Consider the following 12,469-nt stretch of genomic DNA (forward strand, 5'->3'; position numbering starts at 1 on the left):
ATGGAAGAAGAACTTCTTGAACTGTTCCCATTTACCAAACAGGAATTGCTATGAGAGCCAGAGTACGGTTGTTTATTCTACAAATGAGGTACTTGATTACATTTTTTACCACCAGGCCGCTAACTCAGGGGCGATGCTTCCATTCCCTTCCTTTCTGACTGCTCAGGGCTGGATGTCAGAATTAGGGTATCGATTGAGCTGCTGTAACTAGTCCCAAAGGGAAACGTGTCTCTCTTACATCAGTAGTTCAAGTGAAACTGTCCAGTGTTTGGTGCCAAGGCCAGGCCACATCTGTCTTACGGCTCTGCCATCCCCGGGATACAGCCTCATCCATATAACCAGAGATGGCTCCCCAACCAATGTCACATTCCAGCCAGAGGGACCCGGGAAGAGAGGAGATAGAACACATGCCCCTCTCCTTTTTAAGGTTACAACTTGGAAGATGGACACATTATTTCTATTTAGGATTGTGGGGCCATTGAGCACATACACTTATCTTCAAAGAAGGCTGGGAAACGTATTTTGGGTGCCCACATGCCCAACTAAAAATTCTTCCCGAAATGGACTATCAGTGTCTACTATAGTCTTTGGAATAATGGGGTACATTTCCAACTAAAGTGTAGGTAAATGAGTACAGAGGTAACATTAGGTTTAAAAAAAAAAAAAACACCTGCATTAAATGAACAGCGCCAAATAGAAGTATCTTCCACCCTACCATGCCCCAGCTGACTTCCTACGAGCTTAGCAGAGTTCTCATCCAAAGCTTTCTAGTCTTTGCCCACTTCCTCTTGTCTTACAATCTATCTTTTGCCCCACCCTTTCCCCTGCAATGTAATAATAAACCAGGTGATGTAGTTTACTCAGTGGAACATACAAGACACCGAAGATGCCAGAGATGCAACAATGACCCACGTGACCTGGCCCCGTGAAGCCAAGAGTCCAGCGGGACACAAATGTGTGAAAATGGAATAATCCCCAGAAACCGAGGTCTCTAGGATGGGACCAACAGAAGGACCTGATCCAGTCACAGGGAGGTGGAGAGGCCCCTCGAGTCTGAGGCAAGAGCAGGTTTAACAGGAGAAGAGGTAGGGGATGCTTCAGGCAGAAGGAAAAGCATGTGAAAGGCTCTTTGGCCACCGCTTCCCCCTCCTCCTCCCTCACTCTTCCTCAGACCCCAAGCGTTCTTCTGGTGGCTGTTCATCCCCAGCCTCTCTGCATTCTCACTCCCTAGCAGGGAATTCTAATGGTTGAGTTCTGTAGTATTAGCTACTGCACCATATTTCAGCATCTTTCCAGAAAAGTATGGGCCCTAGAGTCTGAGCAATTTTCCTGATAAAATTCTACCCCATAGCCCTTGAACAAGAATGCAGTGTTTGAAGACGCAAGGCCAGGGATACCTGGTCTCTGCTTGGAGAAGCCGCTTTACCGAACAGGCCCACAAGTCAAGCCAGGAAGAAGAACGAAAGGCCTTGGCAGGGCCAGACCTAGCTTCTGAAACTCTCTCAGTACGTGGCCTGTTGGCCCTTATTTATCCTCAGATATTCCAAATGTTTCCCTTGATTATCCACAGAAAGAGAAACTAGCGAACTGTTTCACAGACCTGTTCCTTTGAGAGTTTGTTGTGTCATTTCAGTTACGTAGGTATATTCCTTCTAAGCCTCTAGATGATGCCAGATGATGCTACCAACAGACGAAACAGGAGCCCTATAAGCGAATTCAAATCAGTGACATCAGAACAACGAAGGGCCCGGGCTTAGTGCCACAGAGCAGCTCCTGCCAAAATAAAGTACCAAGTCTTGAAGTCATGAGTATGACTTTGTATGTGTTTTAATGCATGTATACCTCCAGCTCAAAGATGTTCGGGCTGTCTCATTTACCATCTTTCATGGTGACCCGGAGACAAAGAACAGTTAATGAAGTCATCCACGGCCAATCGACTATTATTGTTATTACTAGGAACAGAACCAAAGTGCACAAAAATACTATTTTTTTTAAATGTGTAGAAATACAACTGGATGTGAACGATGATGCAGGTCACGGGAACTGGGTAAAATAATTCCACTTGTTATGCCCATTTTCAAATGGTTCAAAGGCCACAGGGGGTGTCTTCTAGGATGATGACGATACTCCCTCCCCTCTAAAAGATGTGTTCTTGGGCCTCAGATCTGTTACATTTATATTTCAATATGATTGCTTTTTCTCTCTTCCATACTTTGCCATTTATCTGAAAGCATCTCAGGTAGAGGACGACCATGATGCCAGCCCACGTCCAGGACTCAGTCCTCCTCAGTGCAGCCTTCCTGGTCCTCAGCCCTCTCTCTGCCCTGAGCCTTCTAAGAAACCAAGAAAGCTGGTTATGGAATCCATCCTCCCGAGCTCATACAACGGCTCCAACCCCAGGGTAGAGAATGTGTCAAAATGCCCTGGTCTGGTCTGGCCTAGAGATGAGGGGTAGAGAAATCGAACCACACACATCCCCAGAGAACCCCCAGTTCCTGATGGGAATGTGTCCAGCCCTCTGGTGGGCTGAGATGGAAACCTAGCTGTTAGAGATGGAAACCTAGATTGTTAACGTGCTTGAATTGTGAGCCCCTCCCAGGCAGGAGTAAAGTAGCTTACGAGGTTTCTAAATCACTGGGCAGGCAGGATGCACTCCGTAAACACTGGCTGAAAAAACGCACACTGAGCCTGGCACCGCCCAGCAGAAGGAAGCCTAGGAGATGGACATTTTAAAAATCAAGCCCCATGAAGCCTCATGCAGGGCTCAGGGATGCAGAACCAGGCCAGGAGCCAAGTCTGCCACCCAAGAAAGCTGGAGTGTCTACTCACAGGGGGACCAGGCAGCACAAAGTGACAAGGGAGCTGAAGCAGAGCCCCTACTCATTGGGTTTATAAAGGCTGTCTGGAGAGGAATCCTAGCTTGGAACAGCACGTGTTCTGCAGCCTTTTCCAGAGTGGGAAGCTTCCTGGCCCTGGGGGACCCGATGCCCCATTTTAAAAACAAACATTTAATTTCTTCTTTTCTCTCCTGAATTTGAAATTCATAGATAATATAATTATTGTCTCTATAATTTAAAAAATCAGTGTAATACTATAACATAGGAGAAATACAAAGAAAAGCAATTTACGATAAAATAATAAAATTTCAACACAAATACTCGGGAATGATTACACTTGAAGACAAGATGCCCCCTCAGTTGAACACCATTCCAGGGGGAACCCCTCCTCGAGCACATGGTAGCCCCAGATGGCTGCGCTTCCCCAGCACAGCCAGCTGGCTCCTCCCAGCTCCACCATGGGCAGAAGCAACCTGCCACCTCCTAGCCCTGCACCCTCTGGCTGTAGGAGCGGAGGCAGGAGCAGGGATCCGGGTGAGCTCGTTCCTGCTCCACAGCTGACTCATGGGGCGTCTGGAAAGACATATGCAGGTGGAGATGGAGCCGCTCCCTCAGTGCCAGGGCTTTCTGGAAGCCTTCAGTTATGAATAGACGACACCCCCCCCCCCACAACCCACGACTTCACTCTGCCCACAGCTACTGGCTTCCTGTCCAATGATGCTGTGGAAGAGGAAACCCTGGAGGGTCAGCCGGAGAAGGAAGGTTCTGGCAGATGGACATCCCTTTCTCAAAAATCCCAGGCCAGCACAGTCGAGTAAAGCTCAGGTCTCTACATGTTTCACTTTGGAGCTCAGGCTGCTTTTTCCTCACCTGTCTAGTCACTACTTCAGCAAGGATGTCTAACGACGCTTCGGACCCCCAGCTTTGCCTGGAATTCTCCAGCCCTGCTCATCTGAAAACCTGGCAAGGAGATGGGGCTGCACATTGGGAGCTCGCTCCCACCCCTCGCCAGCATGTGGCAGTGTGGTGCGGGGGACAGAGCGTGTCCCCAGTTCTTCAAGAGCACTGGGTTCCAATCCTAGCCCTGCAGCCTACTAGCCATGTGACAGCAAGGTACCTAGGTTCTCTGCACTTCCATTTCGCCAATGGTACAATGAAGATTTCAAAAACTACTCTGGTGGGTTATACTGAGCATTAAGCAAAATTACTTAGAAACAAAAAAAAGAGGCTCCTAGCCAATGCAAGAAACCCAGGAGACACCCACAAAATGGTTTTCCCCTCTCAAGCATCTGGAAGGCAGCTGAGACTGGCAAGGAAAGCAGGAGGCAAGGAGCCCCAGAGAATCCTTTCAAGTCCAGATCCTTGACATAAGACTCCACGTTATAAGATGAAAATACTGACTCTTCGTTGGGAGACCAGACACGCAGGCTCAGGGAAGCACCGCTCAGGTCCATCTCCTGGCTCCTGCTAACCCAGTGACATCATGGCCACCCCCGCCCCCGCCCCCACCCTCGACCCAGGAGCATGAGCAGATGTTCTAGGGGAAAGCCAGCTGAGACGTTTACTGTACCCTCTGCCATTTCTTCTGAAGTCCCTGTATGTTAACTGAGGGGAGAGGGGCTGCAGCCTTCCTGTTAGCATCTGGTATCCTCTCTACCAAGGAAACACTGAGTTAAGGTGGTCTCAATTTAAAGCAGGTGTGAAGGCTGGGCAGGAGGAGAACTTCCCAGCACCGGTGTCTTATCTCTACCACTAATTCCTCCTGTGCGTTTTTTTATGTCGCCCACAGTTCCCTGCAAGGCCTGGACCCACTTGCACCTGGAGGTGGAAGACTGGGACTGGTGACCTCGAGAGCTCTTGGCAGGGCTGGGGACCAGCGGGTCCTTCTGGGGCAGAGGGTCTGGGATGCCAGGGAGGCTCTGCAGGGACTCACCAGCTCTGGCCGCCCGATGCAGCGAGCTGAGCGGGTAGCGCAGGATGTCGAGGCAGGTGGCGGCGTAGAGGCCTGCGGAGCGCATCAGCTGGTAGGAGAGCGTCTGGCGGAAGCCGCCGCGGAACACGCTGCCCACGTGCTGTTATGTAGCGCGGGTCCAGCTCCCGGGTGACTCTCTGGCAGAGGAGAGATCCCATCCCAGCTGGACCTGCATCACCCACAGCCGATCCTACCCTGCTGGGGCCGGGCCCCACTCTGCCCTCCCTGAGTCTATCACCGGGGACCTTGGGGCCTCTGCCCCGGGTGGGAAGGAGCTGTGTTCTTTAAACCCAGAGGCGGCCCGCGGTGCTCTGGGAGGGGGGGCAGCTCTCCGCTTTGCCCCTGGCCCCCTTCCCTGCTCTCCTCACAGTTACCTGCCTGGACCTGGGGAGTGACCACCCAGCCTAAAGCCTCAGCTTAACGTAGCTTCTGATGCCCCTACAGAGAGCCCGTGCAGAGGCGCACACACCGGGCCCCACGCCTGCCCCCTTGCAGGCCCCCACCTCATCACCAGGCCTTGCTTTCAGCGGCTAGAGAACCGGTCTGGACATTTACTCCCAGAGAGACCAAACGCATGCTATTCCCCCTCACTGGGCCTCCGTTTTCTCATCTGTAAAATAAAGGTAACTGTCCCTGCCCGGCCCACTTCTCGGGGCTATGGAAAGAGAAACAGAATGCAAGGGCTTTGCACCCTGCAAAGGCTCTGCAGAGATCCCTCATTATCGGGCCCAGCTGCTCTGTGAATGCCAAACGGCCTGAATCCCGCGGACGCGGCCTACGGAACTCTCCCCGCCGTGGGGGCTGGTCAGTGGTGCCACGGGGCGTTTTCCGTCCTCCTCTTCCCAGGACCCATCAGCTCACTGGTCCTAAATCCCATCTTCTGGGGAGGCTCATCTAGCGGCCCCCGGACGCTGATCGCAGCTGGCTGGGCAGACACATGACCCAACCCGACGGGCCCGCACCTCTCAAGGAGGGCGAACGGAGATGCAGACAGGCGCTGCAAACCACCCCACAGGCTCCATCAGCCCTTCTGCGGCAGGGCCCTGACGTCATTTGGAACACGGGCCAGCAGAGGGCGCCGGCAGACAAGGACAGGCGTGGCTCTGCGGAGGTCGGGGAAAGTTCCCGAACTGGGCTCAGGAACCTGGACTGAGCAGATGGGGCAGGCAGCCCACACCCCAAGCCCCAACCCCCGCTGGGGGTCTCCTCCTCGCTCAGCATTCACTCGTACCTGAATCTCCCTCTTGGTGAAGGTGCAGCCCATAACTGCTCCCATCCTTGTGCCTGCTACAAAAATGGCCACATGACCCAGGAGAAAAGGATCAGGGCCTCCAAGCTCCAGGCACGACCTCCGTAGATCTCATGGGGGTCAGAGGGCACTCCACGGGCACCCAGTGAGGGGGCTGGGCTGGGTGTGCACACACGTGTGAGAGGATAGGCCTCCTGAGTCCGTGCTGAGTGGGTAAGGAGGAAGGACCTAGAGGTCACAGTGTGACCCAAGGGGTCAGAGGGATCCCAAAATCCAGTTTACTAGGGAAGGCCAGGCCCCTCCATCCCTCTCCCCTCCACGGGCTGGGCTCTCACTGGTGCAGCTCTGCCAGGCGCACATCCAGCCTCTTCAGCTCCTCCATTTGCTCTGAAAAGTGAACAGGGGACAGCAGGGGGTGAGTGACAGCCCTGCCTACCTTTGTCTGCCCCAGGCCCGGTTCAGCCATGTGGTGAGGCTGGAGCGGTCACCAGGGGTCTACACACCCCAAGCTGTGTGCATTACATCCTTCACCCCTTCCTTACATCAAGTGACGCTCCACCCAGAGCGAAGCAGAGACGGCAAAGGTCCTGTGCGACACGTGAGGAAGCCGGTCAGGGAGTCAGGTGACCCGCCCAAGGTCACAGGGGAATGACTCAAACCCAGCTCTTAGAACAAACCCGAATTGTTTGGGCTCATAGCCACTCCTGACCCCAAGGATACTTCGAGTCATTCCCAGGTCGGGAGTGGACCTTCCCCTCTCTAAGAGTCCTCAGGTGAGTGGGGAGGAGAGAGTCAGGCGAGGAAGGAAGCCTCAGACTACAGAACCACCACAGTACTCCAGAGTCAGGAGATAGGAGTTTGAGTCGGCCTGGCCCTTTCTGGCTGTGTGACTTTGGGCAAGCTGCTTAACCTCTCTGGATCTCTCTTTCCTCATGTATAGAGTAGATCCACTCCTATAAACCACAAAGTGAACAGTATTACTATAGTCACTACCAACCCCCAACAGGAAAGAGGGCAAGATGGCAAAGGGGCAGGCCTCTGCACTAGTAGCCAGCGCCCCCCTTCCTGGCCCTGACCGCTCCGCACCCCACCCTTTTCTCGGGCCCAGATGCCCAGCTCCCGGGACAGCTCAGGAATCACCAGGCAAGTCTGCCAGCCCTGCTGCTTCTTAGACTTGAGGATGTCCCCAAAGATGTGGTCCCCGATATACAGGATATCCTTCCCCCGCACCCCAAGCAGCTTGCACACCACATCCAAAGAGCCTGCCCCACCACAAAAGGACAGGCTTGCTCACAGCCCCTCCTGCCTGGTGGGCAGGTTGGGGACATGGGCTCCTAGTCAAGGTGGGGTGCCTGTGGAGGCAGGGGGGCCAGGTGGGAGCTGGTACCTCCAGAGTAAACCGCACAGTGCTTGTGGGGCCCTACCACGTGGAGCCTGCCCGCATCCTGGAGGGGCAGAGGGGCACCCTGGTCAGAGAGAGCAGGGGGCTGGCAGCGGCAGGGGTAATCATGGGGGCCTGGGTGGAAGGAGGTGGGGGCGAGCCCTAAAGGAGTCCCCTGGTTCCCTGACTCCAGGGACAGACAGAGCAGCAGAGAGCTAGCTGCCAAGGGCAGGTCAGCCTCAGGGGCAGGCTCCCTCCCCACAACATGGCCCACCCTGTCAAGGTGGATGGGGCCTCAGCCCCCCCCATTACCGCCATTCCCGTGTCGACCTGTCTCAGCACTGTTCCCTCAGCAAAGAAGCAGGGCTTCTGTGTGTCTACCACAATCGGGTCGAAGTAGGACCTCCAGGGCCTGGCTGAGGCGTCAGCCTGCGGGGCAGGCATGGGACAGCATGTGCAGACATGCACACGCAGTCTGGAACACCTGACCCTGACACATGTCACAGCTCCTCCCTAGTCACCCATGCCCTGGCCCGCCTTGCTTGGTGGGGGTGCCAGCCCACGGTCGGCCACGCTCCGCACTGGTGAAAGCTGGCCAGCGCTCCAGTCACAAGCCATCCTTGCGCCCTGGTCCTGACTCCCAGCCCTGCGGCACCCCTGGGTGCGGGAACCTCGGGGTCTGGCTCCCCAGCATCCTTGACCATGACCATGCTGGCACGAGGAAGTGCTCAAAAGGTATTTGTGCAAGCAGGTGTTGGGTATTGTGCGAGCTCACATCAGCCTCCAGCGCTCCTCTCAGTGCTTGGGCAGAGACCCGGGGACACAGGGGCTGAGCGCGGTGGCTGAGTTCGAGCCCCGCTCACCCATTTGCCGGCCAGTGACTCCTGGTCACACGCGGTGCCACAGGGTGGGTCACACACTCCCCTCCCCTGGGTCTGCCACAGCCTGCTCCCACTCCTTGCACCTCACTGAGCCCCTCCCCAAAAGTCTGATTGCCTCTTCATGGCCTCCTCCAAGGCTGTAAGTGGCCCTCCCTTGGCCTGGCTGAGGTCACTGGCCTCCCACCCCCTGCTCTCTCTGACCACCTCCAGCAAGGCCCACGCATGGGAAACGCCCTCTCCCACACTTAGTTCCTCTTCAGGGGAGGGCCAGACACGGGAGAGGCCTTCAGCGCTGCGGCCTGGCCTGGCCCCCCCTGCCTTTGGCACGGCCCACTCCAGCCAGGCACGTGGCACTCACCTCACCAAGGCCAGCACGTAGGTCCTGATGGCCTGGCAAAGACAGGGCAAGGGTCAGAGCACCCAGCTGGGCTGGGCCAGAGGCCACTGCCTGCCTCTGCCCTCCCCCCACAGCACACACTGGGGACCACAGTAGCAACATGGTGAGAAATTGCTCAATCCAATGAGACCTTAAAAAGCCAAGAAATGGAACCCAAAATGCCAAGGGAGGGTAGCAGGGTCTTGGCTCCTCCTGACCCCTCATTGTTCCTACAGGGCCTCAGTTTCCTCCAGCGGCCAAAAAGGAGGCTTTCTCTGGACTCCGATGGCCAAGCCCCTCCCCACCCCGCCCCCGTCCACACACTCACATCCGTGTAGTTGTAGGTGCTGCTGGTGGCCAGAAACACTTTCCCAGCCTCCTTCATCTTGTCCAGCAGGAAGGGGATTCGCACCTGGAGCAGAGGTAGAAGTCACTTCCAAGCAGACGAGGCCCCCCCAGCTGCCCTGGGATCCCCTTCTAGGCTCTCAGCCTCCCAGGCACGGGGCTCCAGGCCAGGCAGGAGAGTCTGTGGGCAAGGCTGGCTGCAGAGCTCTGTCCACATCTTGAGGGGGAAGCACAGACACAGCCCCACTGCCCTGGGGAGGAGGGGACAAAGGGACAGGCCTGGTCATGACTCACTCACATCCTTCTCCACGTATTTGTCCAAGTCCTTCAGGGTCTTCTTCTTCAGACAGCCCTGCCGGCGGGAACAGAGCCGCGTGTGTGCGTGTGTGTGTGGCCGTGCACGTGCACAGGTGCTTGTATGTGTGTGGGCAGGTGTATGTGTGTGACCAAACTGCCCGCATGCCTGGGTCCAAGATGCAGGGAGCCCAGAGAAGTGGAAACTCTATGGGGGCTGGAGCCCTCAGGGTTGGCCCAGAAGAGCCGAGGGCAGACAGGTCAGGGGTCCCGGGGTCCTGGGCACTCCCCGACTGGTGGACGTTATCCATGGCATCACTCGCATCCTGGAAGAGGCTTCGGAAGGACATGAAGAGGTTCCCATGCTGGTAGCCAGTGTCACAGCTGGGGCAGGCTGAGAGGACAGGGGAGGCTGATAAGGGGGTCTGAGGTGACCACCAAACCTGGATCCTATATCAGAGTCACCCTTGGAACCACAGAGTTTATGTCCCAGCTGTGCTGGAAGGGGAGTCCCCGTGTGCTGCCGGTCATCCCTTGGGGGGCATGAGTTACAAGGTTGCCCCCTCCCCGCAGTGAAAGCTTTCCCACTGAGCTCCTACAGCCCTTTGGGAGGGGTCTTGGCAGGGACTCCAGTTCAGGGCTGGGGCCCTGGGCAGTGGCAGTGTCCTGTTGGTCACCCAGGGCCGGACAGGACACAGGACACACTTGGTGTAGTGGGAGCAGCCAGAGAGGTCCACAGGCAGGAGTACAGGTAGGTCTCGGTGTGGAGAGGCCAGTCAGTCGCTGGCCCAGAGATCCAGGCAGCAGCCCACCCAGGCCAGAGCGGGGCGCCCCGAGGACCACCTCCCACAGCCGCTGTCCAGCCCTCAGCCGACGGTGGAAGAGCGTGGTGAGGCTGTGGAACCTCCACAGGCTGTCCCTCTGAATGAACTTGCTGGGGTCGAAGCTCCAGATCTCTGCCCTGGGGAGGGAGTGGGCTGGGTGCCGTCGACGCCCCCTCCCTAGTGCCTCCTAGCGGCCCATTCAAGCCCTGCCGTTCCTTCCCGCCCGACCCACCCCTGCTCGCCCTCTTTTATCCAGCGGGCATTGCTGAGCCTCTGCTGTGTGCCTGAGTCTCTCCTCCCCCTCCTCCTTCTTTCCTCCAGCGTCCTTGCCCTCCACCCCTGGTCGCTTACTCCGAGAGGAGGGTGAAGCCATGGGTGCCCAGCAGCACGTTCCCCCTGGTGTCCACTTCAGCAGGTTTCCAGAGAGTACATCAAACGCCAGCCCCCTAGGGAGAGAGCACAGAGGCTATGGGTGGGGGTGCCAGGACTGGGAACGGGCCACAGCCTCCTGCCCCAGCCAGCTCCCGCACCTGGTGGGGAAGGAAAGGTTGTCAGTGTAACGCAGGATGTCACGCAGGGACCCGATGCACACCAGGCGCTCCAACAGGAACTCGAAGGCCCGTGCCTCATAGGGGGCCTGTAGGCTGTGGGAACCCAGCAGAACCAGGCTGGTTGGTGCTCCCACCCCCTGCTCCCTCCCTCCCGCCCAGCCAGGGTGGAGTCCCATCAGAGCCAAAGCAGCACCAAGCTGGGGTTGACAAAAATTCTGGAGAGGGGGGAGGAGAATGTTGGAATCAGCCCCCCAGCTCCCCAAGCCTCGTTGGGTCTGAGTGTGTCTGAGCACACGCGTGTGAGCGTGTGTAAGCACGCGCAGGGAGCCTTGGAGAAGCGTCTCGCCACGCAGGAGTGGGCCATGGCGTCCCTGGGAGGGAGGATGTGAGACTGTCCGAGGGGTGGTCATTTTCCTGAGGGGAGTCACCGTGTCCAAGTTCAGAGATGATGGGTTTGTCACGAACAGGTGGCGCTGTCCGCATGCGGGAGGGAAGGGAAGGCCACTGCCTCCCTGCCTGTGTGTATACTGTCAGTGTTTCCACCTGACAGCCCACCCCAGAGAGGGGTCCCCTTGCTAGCACAGGCGTGTGTCAGTGCTTTGAATGTCACCCTATCGGTGTATTTAAAGGAGTCACTCTTGGGGCTGCTCTGTTGTAAGGAGCATCAGGAAATGGGGTGTTTACAGGCTGAGGTGCCTCCGACCCCCCCCAAGTGCCCCTCTCACCGCTGGTGCCAGTCCTGCTCCGGGCCTCGCGGCGCCCCTCGGGGCTCCCTTCGCTCTCCCCTGTCCACCCTGGCCATCACCACGAGGAGTGAGCAGGAGGCCACAGCCCCTCCCCCAGCCTCCTGCACTATCAGTGGGAACCCGCAGCTTCCTTATCCCTCAAACACTTGCGGACACGACTGACCCAGCCAGCCCCACCCTGGGCCCCCATCTCCTCTGTGGGGGGGGAGTCATCCATGTGAGTCTCTGGTATCCATCCCCTCCCTTCTTCAGAAAAGAAAGCAATTATGATCAAGGAAGAACAATTCATCTGTATTACGCTACCCCCATTTCTAGGGCTTATGCATCCAAGGACTTCAACCATCTGGATGAAGCACAGAGGGGTCACAAGGCGGGAGACTCATGTACTTCAAAAAATACGAGTCTTTAATAAATACACAAAGAACTCAGGGCTCTTGCTTTACACACAATTCTAACACACTTATCACTTTGCCAAGCCCAAGGCCCCTTGAAGAAGTGACTGCTTAGAAGTATGCCAACAGTTCTGGGAAGTGCCAGATGAGCAGAATCTCAGAATCGGAAAAAAGTGCAACAGTCAGTGTCAAGAGCAGAGCAATCGAAACCATTTAGTGTCGAGCTGCAAATAGCGCTGAGGGCCCGCAGTGCCGGTTTTACAGCAAAGCACTCTGACTGCCATTAGAGCTTTGACCTGGATCATCTGAAAAGATGGAGGGTGTAGTACGCCCTCTTCTGAAATGGAAGACAAGTTTACGATGCACTTAAAATCTCTTTCTAAAATGACTAAACTAAATGCAATCAGGCACTCTTAAAGGGATAAAAATTATCTGGCGAGAGGGTATTTCGATGGAATAGTTCTCTCCTTGGCAATGCCAGACGAGCAGCAGTTAGTAGGATGAAGCAAGAATATGGAGGCTCAGGAGCTATATTCCCTCACTGGATGGATCTGGATGGATGGATGGAGGGAGGGATGGATGGATGGATGGATGGATGGATGGATCTGGATGGATGGATGG

At 56.1% G+C, this 12,469-nt stretch overlaps 1 protein-coding gene across 1 annotated transcript; it reads right to left on the bottom strand.

The window, feature by feature from the left end:
- Positions 1-1,177: 1,177 nt before the first annotated feature.
- On the bottom strand, positions 1,178-11,512 carry NT5DC4 (5'-nucleotidase domain containing 4). Its single transcript, XM_087863199.1, is given in 19 exon segments — positions 1,178-3,410; positions 6,041-6,065; positions 6,067-6,093; positions 6,394-6,445; positions 7,150-7,320; positions 7,446-7,503; positions 7,752-7,868; positions 8,404-8,415; positions 8,690-8,710; positions 9,025-9,108; positions 9,340-9,393; positions 9,620-9,719; positions 10,041-10,071; positions 10,074-10,097; positions 10,208-10,296; positions 10,511-10,565; positions 10,568-10,605; positions 10,690-10,803; positions 11,436-11,512. Coding segments are annotated over 19 exon segments (1,239 nt in total). The 3' UTR covers positions 1,178-3,320.
- Between the last annotated feature and the right edge of the window lie 957 nt (positions 11,513-12,469).

Source organism: Ursus americanus, chromosome 7 (assembly GCF_024610735.1).
Source record: "Ursus americanus isolate L20-20 chromosome 7, mUrsAme1.1.p, whole genome shotgun sequence".
Classification (NCBI taxonomy): domain Eukaryota; kingdom Metazoa; phylum Chordata; class Mammalia; order Carnivora; family Ursidae; genus Ursus; species Ursus americanus.